The 19423-nt window shown below is 39.4% G+C and overlaps 2 protein-coding genes across 2 annotated transcripts; both read right to left on the bottom strand.

Moving 5' to 3' along the window:
* Positions 1–1075: 1075 nt before the first annotated feature.
* Positions 1076–5822, bottom strand: LOC111581547 (hyaluronidase-5-like). The gene is made up of 4 exons (XM_035957038.2): positions 5719–5822; positions 2386–3349; positions 1807–1896; positions 1076–1724 (listed from the first exon to the last, which is right to left on the bottom strand). Exons 1-4 carry the CDS (start codon positions 5736–5738, stop codon positions 1314–1316), a joined length of 1485 nt encoding a protein of 494 aa, XP_035812931.2. The 5' UTR covers positions 5739–5822; the 3' UTR covers positions 1076–1313.
* Positions 5823–10118: 4296 nt separating this feature from the next.
* Positions 10119–16394, bottom strand: LOC111581541 (hyaluronidase-1-like). Its single transcript, XM_023289754.3, has 4 exons — positions 16350–16394; positions 13224–14166; positions 12535–12624; positions 10119–10641 (listed from the first exon to the last, which is right to left on the bottom strand). The coding sequence occupies exons 2-4, from the start codon at positions 14136–14138 to the stop codon at positions 10312–10314; spliced, it is 1335 nt and encodes a 444-aa protein (XP_023145522.2). The 5' UTR covers positions 14139–14166; positions 16350–16394; the 3' UTR covers positions 10119–10311.
* Between the last annotated feature and the right edge of the window lie 3029 nt (positions 16395–19423).

Genomic DNA, 19423 nt, shown 5'->3' with positions numbered 1-19423 from the left:
TCAGACTACTTAATTAACTTCCGCCAGCAGCCAGAAAATAGTTGATGGTTCACAGGCAAAATTTGTGAGCTGAGATTAAATCTCTGTATTTCACATCTTCAGAGGAGAGAAAAGAACCATCAGAGACTCCAGTCACAAAGCTAGACATTAGTCAGCAGTCAACAGATCCTCTCTGGCAGCTAGTGAACACTGGCGGGAGGTTGTACAGATCTAGCCTGGGATGTTTCAGAGTTACTGCCTCTTTGTGCTTCCAGTGAGTGTTTGCCTGCTCTGCTGCACTAGAAGGACAGGTAACACCAAGAGGGAACTTTGTCCCAAGAAATACCTGTGAAAACACGTCTGGTTTCACTTCCAGCTTTACTTTCTCACTGTCAGTGATCTGCCATCTGCTGTCATCTGTCCAGCTCTGCCGTCCACATGCCATTTAGCTGCTGCAGGAGTAGGACACATACATTCAGTTCTACATTTAAACCCTGTTATCCTTCAGTGCAATTCCAGTAGTGAGTCCTACAGTAACCTACCTACTGCGAGGAAAAGTAGAGCTGCCATCATTTGAATTTTTGTGCTGTACAATGCACAGTTAATTTTAGCATTTCAAGAAAAAAATTTACTTAGATTTGTGGGTTCTTGTTTCCATCATGAAGCTAGTAACAAAGAGAGGGTGTCAATGTTTGCATAAAATAAACTGGAACCAAATGTGATTCTGTTTGGCAGCCATCTTTCATTTTTATATGCTGGGGAAGGAGACACATTCCAGAAGCAAGCTTGTAATGGAGCCACACTGCTCTTCAGAGCATACAAAAGTTAAAATCACTGACTCCATCTGATTCCATCCATACTTCTTTACTCTGTCCACAAGAAACCAACCAATGCTTTCCATGGAAAGAATGAACGTAAGCTAGATCAATTACTCCGATCGGGTTGGAGTGTGTTAAAGAATTAGTAGTGGAATAAATGTTGTCAATTAGAATGTTGAAACATGTTCTAAAAGCTGAAAAAATGCAACTTTTTAGCAATTGTCACTGTCTCCTGCAATTTCATCACAACAAATATGCTTAAAACATTGCAACTTAGATTGCAAATTTTTTTTTAGAAAAGCTGTCACGAATTCAGGCATTTTAGGCTGCAACAATCTCAAAAAATGCCCCGCGAAATCAAAACAAATGAAATAAATATTCTTTGATGGTGATGCAGGAAACATAGTCAGAAATAATAAAAGAAATGAACAACCTGCTTAAATAACGGTGGAATTATCTCTTCACTGCTGGCAGCCACATGTTCCGTGTCACAGGTGTTTGTGCTTTCATGTATATTCACATCACAGTGTAGTTCAGACAGATTAGTATGACCACTAGCAGGAGGGGATGCACCCTGTCAGCAAGTCCATTCCCTGTGACAAATGCCTCCTGGATGTTGTTGAGCATCAGCACTGATCGACATGGTTTAGTGTCATAGCATATGCAGTCAAAGCTATGGTTGAACCAGTTGATGTCGTCCTGCGAGAGGCCACCAGTCACAGTCAGTGGGCCACTACGACATTGCTGCAGAATGTGGTAGCGACGTGGGTCAAGATGAAGGTAGACATCATCATCCCAGTGCTTCCTGACACAGCGACCTTGGCCCTGGCAGAGTGCTACACTACAGAGCTGTGCTGCTGTGGATACATTGAGGATGTATGGGTTCATGATATGGTCCAAATGATGGCGAGCATCAAAGCAGGAGTCCTAAAGGATTGGGGGATTGTGTTAGTGAGGTCATGAATAAAAGGACTTTACCTAAAAGTTACAAAGCGGTGTCATGTTCTACCTCTGTATCAGTGACATTCATGTCTCCCCAGGAAACGACACCAGCAGCACCAAGAGCAGCAGCTTCTCCTATGGTGTTAACTAGGTCAAACTACAAAAACAAGACAGTCAGCCAATTAGAGAAGAGCAGGAAATTATGCTTCCATATTATTTCAATTGTTAAGCAAAACTCATCACTGACATTCATGGCTAAAATAAGCCGTGACAACTCATTTTGTCTATTATTTCACAAAAAAGAAATGGTTTTAAGCAATAATGGTTCAATTAGCAAAAAAGAGCTTTCCAGAAAATCTAATTTTTATGTGCGCTTGTCACAACAGTACTTAAGAGTGAGTGTGTGCAGACTGCTGTGGTACTTAACATACACCTCATGTTGCTCTGGGGTGGTTACAGTTTGCATTGACATAGGAAATTTAAACTATTATTACTACTAAAGGTCTAATGCACCTTACGTTTTAAATAAAAATGGCCAACACAGCCACCAACTCAAGATTAGCATTTTGCATATATACATACAGTACATAGGAAATACATTGTGCCTAAAGTTAATGAAAAGCTCTGTCTCTTTGAAGTGTTTTACCTCTGACATGTAGTCATCAACACTGTCCTTGTACACAGGCCTTATGTATGCATAGATGGGGATGGAGTGGGAGTTGTTGGGGAGAGTTGACACCCTCATGGCCTCCTGGATGCGATGGCGGACATACATCCGGGCCTGCATAGAGTCTTTGAGCACAAACTCCAGGTAGATGGACGGATAGAGCGCCGTGGACTCTTTCCAGAGCCACAGCAGATTGTCATTCCTCTCCTTTTCAATGGCAGGACACTCTCCGGTGAAGCCAACCATGTCCTGGTTGTAGTCATAGTTATAGCAGTCGGGGTACAAATAGTAGCCCCAAAGTCTGTTTGGCCTCATTGTCTTCCCAATTCGGATGGATCGGAGAAAGTACTTCCTGGCTGCACGTTCAAACATAATCTTCGCCCGTTCTTCCGCCTCATCATCAGACAGTGATGCATTCCTCTTCTTTACCGTTTCAATGGAAATCTGTCGATAGATGTCTTTGCTGCCCCAATTTCGAATCCACTGTGGTCTCCATTCCTCAAAGTCAAGCACAGCGAGGCCGCGCCGGTTGCCAGGGATGTAGTACTCGATGTCGTCTTCAGCCAGCTCGCGGTGCTCCTGCAAGTCTATCAGCTGAGGCAAGCCTTCGTCATACATCTCTCCAGTGTCTTCATCCACGTAGGGGAAGAGGCCAAAGCGGTCAGTGTAGAAAATGGAGATGGTTTGATTGGTTGCCGTTTTCAGCGTGCTGCTGACAAAGTCAAAGTAGGACAGGTCAAGGGGCATACTGAAGCGGATGTCACACAGCTCGGTTGGGGCGTTCCACATAAACGTAAAGTGGCGGCCACGTAGTATGGGAGGTTCTGTACTTGGTAAGGCTCTGCTGAGGCACAGCAGGGCCAGCACTGTGACGAAGATGGAAAAGAGATGGTGCTTGTCATGGAACAGCTTGACTCGGCACATTTTGGAGTACCAATTAGATCTGTGAAGAAAAAGAAATGTCAATCAAATATGGAGGTTAAAAATGAGTTACAGCAGCTCTTATGTAAATATATCATCTTTTCAATTAAAAATAATCTCTTCAAAACAGGACAAAAATAAAACAAGTGAATATGTATCTTTTGGTGGTCACACAAATATTGCTTTTGATATTTTACAGATCCAAGAGGTTACAGACAGCAGCTAAGTTAACATTCTGTCTTACATATCATAGTGTCCTTTTCACAAATGTAAAGCATTATTTAGCTACTTTTAACCCTTCAAATTTCTTGAATGGCAATGTCTGGTTGTTTCTCCATCACTCAAGAAATTGAATATCTCTATAATTGGATATATCGCTATAACACTGGTGCCCAGAGGTTGTGTTTGGTGACTTATTGAACTAATCCTTATACTGTACCGCATAGTGTTTCAGTATTACTGTACGAAGTTTCTACAGTAGCAAGAGTTCAAAGCCAACGCTAACAAAATTAGGTAGCTAATGCTGCTTAGAAGTCTTTAGTTTGTCTGACTTAAATACATTAAAAATACTTTAAATCACATATCCACAAAATAAATGACATGAATAATTGTGATTTAATGATGTGCAGACAATTTGTTCTATTATGACCATAAATGTATTTAAAGATAAATACATAATACAATATTAAATTTATTTTTTATTTTATGAAAATTAAATGACATTGGGTCTGCTCAGATAAATAAACCAATATCTGATTGTTGTAATATCGACATCCTCTTAAAATAATGGCCCGAGTAATTTTTGGGGGGTTTTCAGAAAACGCAAAAAACTGAACCACACCACGCAGAACCTTGACCAAGGCCATTATACTACAGGGGTACAATCGCATGACCTGTTCAACTGAGAATGTATCTGATGTTTCCAGAGGTGGCCAGAGTCATAAGGAGATGATTTAGACAAAAAAAAAAGTCCCCACATGACTTAGGTCATTATTTTAGGAAGGTAACAATATGTTACATCATTTTAGTTTGTATAAGTTAATTATTTTACTTTTGTGTAATGTAAGTGATTTACCTGAATTAAATTGCTTCAGGAGAATGCACTCTGTTGGTCTGATCTGCGCCATTTAAACACTCTAAAGATCGACCACACGAAAAACAAAACCGCGTCAATCGGTTCATATGTTCCCCACAAAACGGGCAAAACATCACCCGCTCGCTGTCCACCTTGGTTCACCATCAACAACAACCAAAAGTTGCATTAGCCGCTCCTCGTTGTCACTTCCGGTTCAACCCCGGAGTTGGGACATTCCCCTTCCGGTTACATTTGGATTTGTAAAAGTGTTTTTGGACTTGTAAAAGTGTTTTGCATTATGTAAATTTGGTTTGCACCTCTCAGCCACCGTAATTTATCACATAAATTCTACAAGTAATATATTTGTAATTTTAGTATATATTTACATGGCCTCTACAAATGTCATTCAACCAGTTTTTCTGTAGAACAAATTTAAAACGAAAAAGTTTTAAAAATGTATTAGACAAATAATAATTTATTTTAAAATGATGTATTTTTTTTTAAATTTATGTCTACATAATATCCGCCCATCAGGCAAAATCTACACTGATGCTGATGCATCTGTGGGATGTTTCTTGTTCATGTGTGACAATGTCACACACAAACGATAGACATCCACTTCATATCTGCCTCAGTGGACAACGAAACATCAGTGGTGGACGGCTCCTATCCCTGTGCTGCAGGACAGAAAGATTCAGAAAATCTTTCTTACCATCAGCAATTAGACTATTTAATTCTAAAGTAAACAGATGAGAACCCAGACAATTGAATTTCCCTTCGGGGATTAGTAAAGTTATTGTATTGTATTGTATGTCAACACTCCAAACACAAAGACCAATCAAAACCTAACAACCTCAACAAATGCATTTGCTTCTTTTTATAGATAGGTGTCTCACACAGTCATATTTTTAATGTCTTACCAAAACATTTCTTTTCTGCACTTTTGACAATTTTTTCAAGCTAAACTTAAACTGTATGCAATGAATGATTTCTGCCAGACCAGCATCAACTTGTAATACAGTGCTCACTGTAGTTTTACACACTGTGTACAGTGTCAGTATCTTCTCAAGGTCACAGGATCACCTAGAGACAGTCCTTCTGTCTCCAGGCAGCTCCCAGGAGAGTGCTCAGTCTAACAGTTTTATGACTTCTGTAATTCGACAGTTAAATTACACCTCTGTCAGGTCAGATTTAGGGTAGAAAATGAGTCTGAGCTGATGGTAAACATGACCGCAGCAATATTCAGGTTAAGCTGTCAATAAACCTTTGAACTGAAATGAGGCAGGTTAATGAGATGTCATTAACTAAGCACCAACCTGCTCTGGGAGTCCTTCATCCTGCCATCCACACAGCACGCTCGATGAGTCCTGAGAATTTTTACCTTTTAGACATAAATACTATAACTTGGTTCTCCTCTGGGAGTCTGAATAGCTCCTCTTTAAATTGCACAAGCTTGAATTACGGGCGGGACACTTGTGGCGACTTGTCAGAGTTGCGTGATCTGCAGCCTTGAGGTGTTCTGTGTTTTTATTGGGTCACCCTGATGTTTTTTCAGCCTCCCTCCTTCCCGCCCGGAGGAGGATATCTGAGGAAGCTCCAGCATGAGGACAATGTGTGGACACTCTGTCACTCACGTCTGAGGCTTCTGTCCAGACATGCGATACACCAAGTGGGAGTTTGAAACTGGTCATCTGTGGTTGGAAATGTACTGAAAAAATGTGTACAGAAATCCACTGGTTTCATCACTGATGATGAGCCACATGAAGCAGCTCAGCTGGTTCTTTTCCAGAGCTCAAGTTCAAGTTTGTCTTGGTATTGGCTCATTTCCGGTTTAATCTTCATGTAACAAAGGGAAGATGTTACATCTAAGTTTGCCAAGAGAATCAATAACAGTCTGTGGGAGAGTTCTTTAAAATCACCAACTCTGATACAAATAGGGAGTTTTTATTTTGCTTCTGCTCAAATTGTTTGAAAGGAAAGCACATAACATTCACATGAATGAGTGCAATCTGTGCAAGTTGTGAAGACATAAATCAGATTTCACAGGCACATTGTGGAGACCTGCCTACATTCTTGCAGCAAAAAGCAAGTGCCTTGTAAATCAATAAATTTTAACATAAGGACTGGGTTAAACCAAGATTGAGGCAAGTGGTTGGTTAGGGTAATTCTTCAGTAAATAATGCAAGTCAGTAAAATATCTACTGATGAGATGGTATCATAACTGTTTGCGCATGCGCTTAAACATTTACTTACTTAAACTTGTTACCCTCTGAACTCCAAGCAATTTCCAAACATTTTTATGTCCTATTGCATTTTTATTTTCACTGTGGGCTCTTTTTTCACTGAAATAGAAAGTCCTGTACCTCTATGGAAACATCCCAGCCATGGCTAATGGAGGCAACTCAGAAATCTCTTTTATGAAGTGTAACAAACGTGACCTGAGGGGTCTGGATACTTTGCAACATATAGTAATTCAGAGGCATGTTTAGACGTAAAACATCTAGTGCTTTATGAACTTATAATAAGATTTTCAAATCTCTTCTTTGACCCACAGGAAGCAGCTGTAGTGACTTAAGGAGTTAACATGCCCTAATTATTACTCTGTGAAGGAGTTATGTGATGATCGGCATTGGTTTGTCTGTTTGTCCATTGGCAACATTACTCAAACATGGACTAACAAGTGAACACTACGTCTGCTGCCTGCTGACGATCACATGATTGCAATCCTAGTACAAATCTGTTGCGGACCACAAACTTTGTAAAGATTTCATCCATCAGAAATCATACAACGAGTGAGCAGCCTTGGTGGAGTTCTGCGCTCTCTGAGTGCTTTTCTAGTTGCTGTTGTGTTAGTCAGTGGGTTCATGTGTAAAAGCCAGGTTGAAAACCATACAGGTGTTTTGATTAACTCTGTTTTAATTCTGTTGCTCTATATGGAGGCAGTCATTTTAAAAGAAAACACTAAAGATCAGTTAGGCCACCATCAGTAATCATAACCTCAGAAATACAAAGGCCTCCGTGAGAAAAAAAAGATTGCAAATATGTCCCTTATTAAGGAAGGAACATTTTTAAGTACTACTAATAAAAAAAATTAACTCAACTCATTTAGTCAATGCAGTAATCCATCCATCCATCTATCCATCCATTTATCCACTTGCTGTACTTGAGCATTTATGAAGTAATCTTCACTTTATTACTCTGCCAAGGAACGTGGCGGAGTAATAAGACGTGGCAGTGGCACAGCGTCACTTTAACCATGACTACAAGTGAACACCGCGTCAGCTGTCTGCTGAGGATCACATGATTGCGATCCTACTACAAATCCACCACTGCTAATTTATTGGGACTTATTGGTTGGAAATGACACAAGGAACAATTGATTAAATTGTGGGGGTGTTTCTGAGAATTCCCGCCGCCCACTACATATTTAGGTCATGCAATTCGGTATCCGTACAAAATGTACACATGCGTAACACACACCTGTGCTCACCACAATGTCATATTGTTTGTGTTTTTATATCTAATTAAATGGCCATACTCTATATTGTCGGGATTTGTGATCATCAATAGCTAATAAAAAAACTGCTGTATTTATTTTTTTTAAATACTGCATTTCTGACAATGCCATATTGGGGAATTAACAGCCTTGGCAGAGTACTGCACTTGCTGAGTGCTTTTCTAGTTCCAGTATGTGTAGAGTCTGTGACCTACTGGTACAGCATTGTAGAAAAATCTTTAGCACTGCCATATTTGTGATTATATGAATACTATAAAAACACAAATGAAATCAGCTCGTGATAGACAGTAATTCAATAAAAATCATCAGTGTGCCCACTAAGTTTGGGGGTCTATAAATAGTCCCTAATATGGCTATACAAGAGAATGTCAACTTAAGCAATATAGACAAAAGAATCTGATTTCCTGCATGACAACTGTTTGCACTGGCAATGAACTTCAAATAAAGTACTATGCTTTCTTTCCTGCATCATCTGACTGAGGGAGCTGATTTCATAAGGACTGCCACTCTATCATTTAACCAAGTTTCAGTAAAAATGAAAAAGCAAGGTTTCTCTGGACAATAAAATCATGATTTAATAGGACCTTGCAAGTCAGAGACCTGGTATTTAAAACAGCTCAGTGAGTTAAAGACATTGTCTGACACATTTGTGGTTGCCACACAATTAGATAAGATAAAGCATCTGTGAATTACATTAAATACTTGAACATGATATTCCTCCTGACACTGATCACAACAGAAACATCAGAGTTTGGAAATGTTCCTCACTATCTGTGCTGTATCAGCAGCCTGCTGAGCAGAGCGAGATTTGTGCTGACAGGAGACGTCCAGCTCACCCTAGATGTCAGCAGACCCTGTAATGCTGATTGCCAGTGGATTGTTTTGTTTTGTACAGATAAGCTGGAACTTTTGATGCCACAGTATGGCATGCTGTCAGGCCCTTTTTATCTGTCACCTTAGTTTATGTGAGAGATCTGTGGGAGCGAGGAGGGAGGTGTGGGCTAGGAATGATCTATGAAGTTTCCCTCATTGTCCTGAACAGAAAATCTTTCCAAATATTAGTGAAGTGTGGGAGGTCACAGGGCGAGCTGGCAGTAAGCATATTGACCCCCTCTTTGTTTAAATGAACTCCAGCTATTCTGTAATGGCTTTTTGTAGCTCTCAGAACAGACTTTTATTATCTATGAAGCTCGGTGGCTAAAACGTTCAACACTTTCCTGTGAAGTGGGGCCTGGACCTGACACAAATATCTGATTTGGGAAATTAAGCAGAAGGTCCAAAGAGTGTATATCATCCTGTTTTTCTTTGAACATGTAAGTTATGCAGACAAATTCATGGAGTCTTTTGTTTTAGGACTACCATTCAAAAGTTTGGGGTCACCCACACAGCTTCATTTTTTCCATGAAAACTCACATTTTTATTCATGTGCTAACATAACTGCACAAAGGTTTCCTAATCATCAATTAGTCTTTCAACACCATTAGCTAACACAATGTAGCATTAGAACACAGGAGTGATGGTTGCTGGAAATGTTCCTCTGTACCCCTATGTAGATATTCCATTGAAAATCAGCCGTTTCCAGCTAGAATAGTCATTTACCACATGCACATGATCTAGACTGTATTTCGGATACATTTAATGTTATCTTCATTGAAAAACAGTAAGGACATTTCTAAATGACCCCAAAATTTTGAACAATAGTGTCTGTCTTCAGTTGTTTGATCCAGCACAGCATTATGAAAGTTAAGGTTTTTCACTGAGATTGGTCATATTGATAAAATAACATTTACAGACTACAGTAGACTCTGTAAGGGGGAAAATTACTTAGTTAAGTTAATTTGCTGGTCATGGCAAAAAAAATCCCCACAGAGTGATCAAGACTCCAAGGTGGATGCTCTGTTTGAGACAAAATGGTTATTTTGTGTATGCTAGTAGTTGATATTAATCCTAATCATAATCACACTTTATGACCAATTTCTGTGTAAAAGGGCCATGCATATTTCACTTCAAAAATATTGATCGAAGACTAGTTATTTTATATTATCTAGTTATTTTATATTTGTGAGCGAATTTCATGCAATAGTTGCCAGAATGATGGTTAACTTGCTCGTCACTTCTTGCTGTTTAGTACAGCTTTTAGTCCAACGATTTGTCAGTGAAGCCAGGATGAGAAGAAAAAAATCCAGCAAATACTTCTTTTCAGGAAAGCATTTATTTCGGAGCCTTTGGGTTTGCAGTTCAAATAAATCATGAATTTGTCTGATATCTGATTTTCCACATACATTTTTTGAATATTTTGAATAGAAACAAAGCTTTTTTAATGTAATGTAGATAATTTCAGATCAGATCTTCAGAGGACACCCTTCTGGAAACATTATATTCTCCTCCCAGATTAAACCCAGATGAGTTTGATTGAGGTTGGATGCACCAGTTTGGGATAACAGCTGGACTTGGCGTAGCACTGGCAGATGAAGTTTTCAGCCCAGGCGTCAAGGTCTGCAGCAGAAGGGAGACCAACAGCCACGTACTTCTTGTCAGCTCGCAGGATTTTGAAGTAGGTAGGGTTTAGGTGCAGGTAGTGATCGGAGTCGTAGTTCTTCCTCACACAGCGGCCCTTCCCCTGGCACAAGGTCTCACTGCACAGCATGACAGCTGCTGTCACGTTGGCAATGTACGGGTTGAAGGTGGATGTCAGATACTCAGACAGAGACTGACAGGAAGCCTGCCGTGACAGAGAGAGGCTTACAGGTAAGACTCAGGTATACACCTACTTGTTGTGACAAAAAAGGTTTTATATTTATGCCAACACTCCTTAAATAAGTGGTAATTAAAAACTTCACTGATTGCAATAGAAAAGCTAATTTCTCTTTGTTAGATGAATATAGTTTTATTGGCAGTTGTCATAACTCAGCGGGCAACACAGTGGCTTGGTGGTTAGCACTTTCGCCTTGCAGCTAGAAGACCCTTGGTTTGTGTCCTGGCCTTCCTGGGATCTTTCTGCGTGGAGTTTTCATGTTCTTCCTGTGCATACATGAGTTTTCTTCAGGTTCTCTGGGCTCCTCCCACAGTCCAAAAACATGACGAGGTTAATCGGTGATTCTAAATTATCTGAAGGTGTGAATGTGAGTGGGATTGTTTGTCTCCGTGTGTAGCAGTGTGATAGACTGGTGACCTGTCCAGGGTGTCCCCTGCTTTCCCCCTCAGTCAGCTCGGATAGACTCCAGCCCCCATGACCCTAATGAGGATTAAGCGGGGTAATGGATGGATGTCATAACTCAAAAAGAGTGATGCAAACGGTTGCATACAACCAGCCTTTTATGTTGAGCAAAAACATTAACGTGTACATGTGTAAGTAGCTGTAAACTACAGACACAGTTCCATAGGGTTTGTGAGCGAATGCACTCCAATATAAGATTAGCCAGTATTTAGTCAAAAGATAAACAAAGCATAACTCTAAGCAAATACTGTCTCCTAAAAATGGTCTGAGTCACTTGGGAAAGCATTAACATACCTGTCTAAATAGCAACAAAAAGTATTTGGATAAGTTCTGCTAATCAGACTTAATGGAAACCATTTATTAATGGCACTTATGTGAATTTAAGGATAACTGATTCTGTAATTCCGTAAACATTACATTGGAACTGGTTAGTTCATAGCTATTTCATATATCTTGTACAATTTTACATTTGCTTTCACAATACAGCTGTTCTGTTAATTCTTCCATTCTCCACAGTTGTTGTCCAGTAAACAGATGGAGGGCTTGTTGCTGTAGGTGTAGATTAGTAAGAAAAAAAATGCCAGAAAAAACAGCTCAAAGATCAATGAGAATTGCCAGATACAACGTAATTAACAATATTTGACAAAGGAGTACAAAGGAAAGGAAATACAGTAAAAACTATTTCCAAGCTTAAACATAAGACAGGTAGGATTAAATATAGAGACGAACATGCACTGAAGCATGACATTAATCTGATGGCAGAATGTATGAGTGGAGAAAGCCAGAGAGAGAATTCCAACCAGACTAACAGCGAGGATATTTTAAATCATGGAGGTGCGAGCATCAGAGGGAGCTGAAGAAGCCATATTTAATAATGAAATCATAAACTAAATTGTACAGAGGAATTTTGCAAACTAATTTTAAGAAAGAAGCCAAATTATTCAAGCTGCAGAACTGACATTTTAGAAGGATAATGTTCCAAAACAAGAGCCTAGGACATAGAAAAGCAGAAAGCTCAAATGAAACTGCAACAGTTCTGTCACACATCTGTCAGCAGAGATAACACACACACAGACACACACACTGTACTGTCAAGAGTGTTAGTTCCTCCTAAAAGAGGAAACAAAGGTAGATCAATGATTTGCTGCTTAAGGCCTGGTCATCTGTGTTCCTGTTTTCAGTACAGTCTGGTATCATGGCTGAAGACAAGCACAGAAACTTTCAGTGACACGTCTAGTTTATGCAAGCATTTCCATCTTTGGGACGATGATGATGTGGGGGATAATTTTGTGGCCAGTATGCAAACGGAGGAGGTGATTACAGCCTATTTTTCAATGTATATGCTGGCAGGTGAATATTGTGGTAGCATTTACTGACTAGTTTGTCAAGTATGTTTACCTTGTTGTTGTAGTCTTTGGTGCCTCCCCACATGACAACCCCAGAAGCTCCCAAAGCTGCAGACTCTCCAACAGTGCTGACTAGATCTGCCTGAAAGAACAAGAACCACACAAAACCCCTTTTTAACCAAATACATTTTCAGACTAATTTCTTCAGTTTAGGCCATTTGTTTCACTCCTTGAGGTATTGTTCATTCAATCAACTTTAGTCAGTTTGCTTAATGTCATATGTTAATAATTTGGTTTTACTGTTAAGTGACCTCTTAGTGTTGTGTTTGACTGCATCAGTCATTTCATAAAAAGCCCAAAAACAAAATACTGTATATTAACAGTCAAGTGACAAAATAAATGTAGTAAATATGATGGGAATAAGGGAACCAGTCAGGCTTGCTGGAAAGCTACAAATTTCACAAAGGGAGGAGTTTGAGGTAGATGGTTGGGTCAATAAACCATTGGATTGAAATATGGGAGGCTGCTGTTCATTTCCCACTTTCAAGCAACATAAACATTGCATCATTTAACTATTACCATTTTATTACCTCAACCATGAGAATTCATATTCTGACCATTATGATGAAGGTCCTCTACCAGTGTTAAAGTTTTGTGTAGTCTGTCACTGGCAGTGTTAAGAATCCTCCTACACAGCAAATCCTTCACTAACAATTAAGCTAAATAAACCCAAACCCTCACCTGGCTCTGAAATGTCTGGGTCTGATCCCTGTACAGCGGCCTGGAGTAGACGTAGATGGGGACCGTGTAGGGACGTTTAGGCAGTGCTGCCACCCTCAGCGCCTCCTGGACACGGTTGCGGACGTAGAGGGCAGCACGGGCGGAGTTCCTCAGAGTCAGATGAAGGTAGATGGAGGGAAATAGAGCGGTGCTGTGTTCCCACAGCCACAGCATCTGGTTGTTTTGCTTCTGGGTCCTCATGGAGCACTTCCCTGTGTAGCCGGACTTCTCCCATCCATAGTTGTAGCAGTCGGGAAACAGGTAGAAACCCCAGCGACGACTTGGACGCTCACCGATGCCAAGGCTGATGGTTTTCTCCATGAAACGGCGGCTAGCATGCTGGAACTGGCTCTTTGCCAGTTCAGAAATTTGCTTTGTTGATAGAAATGGGGCCATCTGCAGAGCATGAGCGATGGACAACTTCTGATAAATACGTTTTGAACCCCAGTTCTGATCCCACAGTGGACGCCAGGACTCCCAGTCAATCACGGCCAGCCCAGGAGAGGAATCCTGGGAGATATAGTGATCTATTTGATTCTGGGCCTTGGCCAGATGTTCCGTCAGGTTGCCATTTTGGGGGACTCCTCCTCTGTAGCGCTTACGCTTGATGGTATCAACTTTAGGGTAAAGGCCAAGGCGATCCTCGTAGAAGATGGTGAGAAACTGACCTGAAACAGCTGCAGGTGTGGTCACTGCCTGGAAGGCTACCGTGTCCAGTGGGATGTGAAGTTGTTGACACTGGTCAGTGGGGGCGTTCCATATAGCCACAAAGGGGTGGTCATGGATCAGTGGAGGCTCAGTAGGTGGTAGACCAAGGACTAAGGTGACAGATATGATGACACAGAGGGCGACACAGGACAGGAAGGGTGACGCCATCGTGAGGACTCTGGACAAAGAGGGTCAACTACAAATAAACACCAGCAAAAAGAAGTTAGCTTCAGTTTATTTTAAATGTAATCCCTGACATCTACTCCAACTACACCGTCTCCATCACCACATTGAGGCTTCACTATATCAAGTACTATCCTAAACTTGTTAGTGTATCATTATGGACCTGCTGTGTGGACAATACACCACACAGCAGGTACATAATGATGTAGGCATGGATTAAAAAACATTTAAAAGTTTGACAGTGATTAATAAAAATAAACCTATGAGACAGCTGAACAAGCCAAATTTCCTTCGTAGTAATGTAGTTACTGATTCCAAAAGGTTTACACACTAGCAATGAAATAAATTTCAAAAAGTGGTGAAGGCGCGTACCAAACCACTCATTAGCAAGAATAGGAAGGCCAGTCTAGAATTTGTCAGAAAGTACCGAGATGAGCCTCAAAAATTCCTGAACACAGTTTTATGAACTGATGAGACAAAGATGAACCTTTACCAAAGTGATGGAAAGGCTAAAGTTTGGAAAAAGAAAGGATCTGCTTATGATCCCAAACATACAAGCTCATCTGTGAAAACACAGTGGAGGTAATGTCATGGCTTGGGCTTGCAAAGCTTCTTCTGGGATGGCCTCATTAATCTCCAATGATGATGTAACACATGATGGCAGCAGCAAAATGAACTCAGAAGTCTACAGAAACTTTTTGTCTGCTAATTTAAAGAAAGATGCAGTCAAACTAATTGGGAGATCCTTCATCATGCTACAAGATAATGACCCAAAACACACTGCCAAAACAACAAAGGAGTTCATCAGGGGCAAGACATGGAAGGTTTTAGACTGGCCAAGTAAATCTCCAGATTTCAATCCTAAAGAGCTGCATTTCACCTGCTAAAGAGGAGACTGAAGGGAGTAACCCTCCAAAACAAACAACTGAAAGAGGGTGTGATGAAAGCCTGGAAAAGCATTACAAAAGTAGAATGCAAACGTTTGGTGATGTCAGTGGGTCACAGGCTTGATGCAGTTTTTGCAACTAAATATGATGTCTTATTCACTTTAATCTATTTTAAGTCTATCTATTCCAATACTCCAATACTGCTTACCTAAATATTTGGTGTTCCATTACAAATAATGCTATCTTCTAAGTTGTGTATCAGATCATGGAAATAAAAGCTGAAATGTTGGTCTCTTGTCTCATATCCATTGTTTGATGTCAAACCCAAATGTTTTCAGTCTACAGCAAAAATAAAGGAATTGGTCTCGCTGTTTGGATACTTTTGGAGGGGGGAGTATAGGTACCAAAGTTGTCAGCAATGACCCTCTGGCTAAAATCCTGATGGGCTTTCCTGCATGTCATTCCTCTGCTTGACCTTAAAATATTCACAGCCACCCATTATTTAAGATGCCAAGAAAAAAGTATTTGTGAAAAATGTTTCACCCAGGTCAGTTTTTATTTCTTTTGCAGGATTAAATGATTTATAGAATGTATTTCAAACATACTTTAAGAACAACATATCCAGTCTCTTACAGGCTGACCCATTTAGTTTTTTGGAAAACTTTTGTGACAAAATTCCCAAATTGCATTAAAAAAATAAAACAGGCACATATTTTTGTATGTGTACATTAACTGGCCACAGTATTTGGTTAATCTGCAAAATCCAATAAGACATAAATTCTACTTTTACAAACTTTCTACATTGTCAGCATTTTTCACATTGTCAGAACGAAGACATTTTTACTCTATCATTGATGCCATAGTGGATCTACTGAACAACACTTTTTTAAAATAATAATCTAATCTAATAATAATTTTGTCTACCCCAATAATATATAATGTATAGTAATACTTGGAGGGTGAAACATGAGGAACACACTTAAATATAATACAGTCCAGTGTGCCACCTCACAAGTTTGGACTTTATTCCACAGAAAGAAGAAAAAGTTTGTTGGTAAGGATTTCATAAATATGACATTATTTCCCATAGACTTAATATTTTGTGGAGACACACAGCCTGGCAATGAAAAGATTTCCGATCATACATTTCCATAAAGTTTTGCATTAATCTGAAAGATGTTCAGATGAATGATTCCACATTATATGAATATGTCAAACAATCTAATTTGTCTGACTTGATAATGCCGATACAAATTTAAAATAATTTTCCAGTTTCTATATATTTTGATGACAAACCATCATCTCCTACCTGTTGTGCTCTTCAGTGGCCTGTGAAGAACTGATCACTGTTTTGAAACTTGTCAGCCTCTGGGTTTTTGCTGCTTCATGCGTTGGAGGAAACAGTTTCTTCACTCTGATCGATCTTTATCTGACTAATGTGCTAATGCTAGTAATCCACGTCTCCACATTTTGAAGCAGCTGTGTTGACGGTTCAGTGGTCAGTTAATAGTTTAAGTTTCGTTATATTGACATTTACTTTTAAAATTCAAAGCAGCAAAGAAACATAAGAAAACCTTGTGAAACTAATCCGAGAGTGTTTAGATGAAGCGACCAAAACAATATGAAAATTTGTTAATAAAATGAGGTACACATAATTTTTTAAATGTATTTATGCAAGCTTAGGTACAGACATGGATAGATGGGTTGACATATGCATTCTAAGTGCATCAGTACCTAAAAACTACACTACCATTCAAAAGTTTGGGGTCACTTAGTAATGCCCTTATTTTTTAAAGAAAAGCATTTTTTTTCAAAGAAGATAACATTAAATGAACCAGAAATGCAGTGTAGACATTGTTCATGTGGTAAATGACTACTGTAGCTGGAAACGACAGATTTTTAATGGAATATCTACATAGGGGTACAGAGGAACATTTCCAGAAACCATCACTCCTGTGTTCTAATGCTACATTTTGTTAATCATGTTGAAAGGCTAATTGATGATTAGAAAACCCTTATGCAATTATGTTAGCAAATGAATAAAAATGTGAGTTTTCATGAAAAACATGAAGTTGCCTTGGTGACTCCAAATTTTTGAATGGTAGTGTATATTGTAGCAAATATTTGTTTACATCCACATGCTTACAGACAGAAAAACACATGTATTTCATCTTTAGTTGCAGTGAACTACAACAATGTACAACAGAACAGTGTAATAAAATAAAATATGTCCATATTTTGGGTTGCTGAGTCGTCCAGTTCACAGGTGTATTGTACAATAAATTTCATCATCTTCAAACAGTGGGTGCCTGCTGCTGTATTAGAAATGGGATATACAGGGAAACAGTGGCTTCTATCTTTGACAGTCACATTATTTTTGCCCTTTACCTAATTCATCTCTTTTTCATTGCCGTAGCACTGAAGTATGAGGTAAATAGAATGCAGCTATCATTTAGATTTTGTTTGATCTGGTGGAGTCCTCTTCTGTCCACTGGGTTGAGTTTATCACTTTGAAATAACAAGTTTAGCAGACTAGATTAGCTCATCAAATTAAGTTACTTTAAAACATAATTTACTTGTTCACACATACTCTTTAGCTTTGGTTGCATTCAGGTTAAAGATCACCAGAAGTTTTTTTTGTCTTTTTTGCATGTATGAAAACACAATTAAAGGTGTTTTATATATGCAGCTCATGTCAGAGGAGTCAGGCAGTTCTCTTTCCTGAGTCATAGTGGCCATATTGAAGAAACACATATCTGGGCATCACGTGGCTGCAGCAGTATAGCAAAAGCTCTCATGAGGGGTGTAGCTTCAAACAAAAGATATACTTTTGTTAAACATAAACTCATTGTCTTAGCTGCAAGTTTGAGTTACTTTAGTTTCATTTCCAGATGTAAAATTCTGAGTTGTGATAATGTGATATACACTACCGTTCACAATTTTTTGAATACCCCAATTTTTTTCAGTTTTATTTGGAAATTATGCATTTTAATGGCTCATTGTACTCTGAAATGAAAGCATAGAACAAATAAACAAATGAAGTAAAAAAAAAAAACAAAAAACACAACTTTTCCAAAACCAAAATGTATTCTAAACTTTTGACTCATTGAAGTATCCACCTTTGGCAGATATAACAGCTAAACACACTCGTGGTATTCTTTCCACAATGGAAATCACACATTCTTCAGAAAGTTTTTCCCAGCTGTGTTGTAGAAGTTCCCATAAATGTGTGGCACTTGTACGTTGCTTTGTTTTCACTCTTCTGTCCGGTTCATCCCAAACCAGCTCCATGGGGTTTAAGTCCAGAGACTGTGCTGGTCACTCCATGTTTTCAAGATTACCATCTTGTTGTTTTTTCCTAAAGTAGTTCTGGCAGAGCTTGGACTTATGTTTTGGGTCATTATCTTGCTGTCGGATGAACCCCTGACCACTATAGGCTTATACCAGAGGTTACTGCATGGCGCTGCAAAATGTTGTGGTAGCCATGTTGGTTCAGAGTACTTCTCACTCTGTACAAGTCACCGACACTGGATCCAGCAAAACAGCCCCAAACCATCACAATTCTTCCTCCATGTTTGACACTTGATGTCACACACTGAGGAACCATCTTTTCATATACTTGACTCCATACAAAATCCTGCGTGATGAACCAAAGATTTCAATTTTTGATTCATCAGTCCATCAGTCTTCAGTAGTCCATTGGAGGTGTTTCACACCCAGGCAAGCCTCTTTTTCTTATTATGACATCTTAGCAATGGCTTTCTTGCTGCAGCTCCACCGGTCAAACCTGCAACTCCAAGTCTTCTCTTCACAGTTGAAACTGAGACTTGCTTACTACAACCACTATTAAGCTGAGCTTCAAGCTGTTGTCCTGTGAGCTGCCCATCACCAAGATACTGACTCTCAGAAATCTTTCTTCTGATTCTGTTGTGGCTTTGGGTCTTCCAGACCTCTTCCTGTCAGAGTTTCCTCCAGTTTCTGAATGCCTTTTGATGGTGAAGAAAACTGTACTCACTGACACCTCGACTTTCATCTCAATTTCTCTGTAGGAAAGACTTACATTTTTAAGTGTTATGATGGTCTGTCTCTCTTTTATTGTTAATTCCCTTTTCCTCTCCATTTTAATAGCAAAACACTACTTTCTGCAGTACAATAATGCTCAAATAATGCTCTGGAGGATAAGGTGCCATGGTGTGTTCCAACACTACTTTTATGCAGACAGAGAGGGTTGTAAGTAATCAAGAAAAGTTGGGACACGTGTAGGATTTTGTACCAACTTTCAAAGCTTGATCAACCTCCGTTGCTGCAGACCAGCTTTAAGTTGTTAACTCATTTCTTGTTCCCTGAAAAAGGCCTTTTTGTATAATTCTGAAATTTGCATTA

This window comes from Amphiprion ocellaris, chromosome 3, assembly GCF_022539595.1.
Source record: "Amphiprion ocellaris isolate individual 3 ecotype Okinawa chromosome 3, ASM2253959v1, whole genome shotgun sequence".
Taxonomy (NCBI): domain Eukaryota; kingdom Metazoa; phylum Chordata; class Actinopteri; family Pomacentridae; genus Amphiprion; species Amphiprion ocellaris.
The sequence above is the reverse complement of the archived record's forward strand: the minus strand, read 5'-3'. Positions and strand labels throughout refer to the sequence as shown.

Excerpts from the sequence above, each read along its gene's own strand:
- LOC111581547 (XM_035957038.2), bottom strand. The coding sequence starts at position 5,738 with ATGAAGGACTCCCAGAGCAG. Across the intron at positions 3,350-5,718 it reads ATGAAGGACTCCCAGAGCAG|ATCTAATTGGTACTCCAAAA; the intron begins GTTGGTGCTTAG and ends TTTTCTTCACAG. Across the intron at positions 1,725-1,806 it reads TGAATGTCACTGATACAGAG|GACTCCTGCTTTGATGCTCG; the intron begins GTAGAACATGAC and ends CCAATCCTTTAG.
- LOC111581541 (XM_023289754.3), bottom strand. The coding sequence starts at position 14,138 with ATGGCGTCACCCTTCCTGTCCTGTGTCGCCCTCTGTGTCATCATATCT. Across the intron at positions 12,625-13,223 it reads CCCAGACATTTCAGAGCCAG|GCAGATCTAGTCAGCACTGT; the intron begins GTGAGGGTTTGG and ends TTGTTCTTTCAG. Across the intron at positions 10,642-12,534 it reads CCAAAGACTACAACAACAAG|GCTTCCTGTCAGTCTCTGTC; the intron begins GTAAACATACTT and ends CTGTCACGGCAG.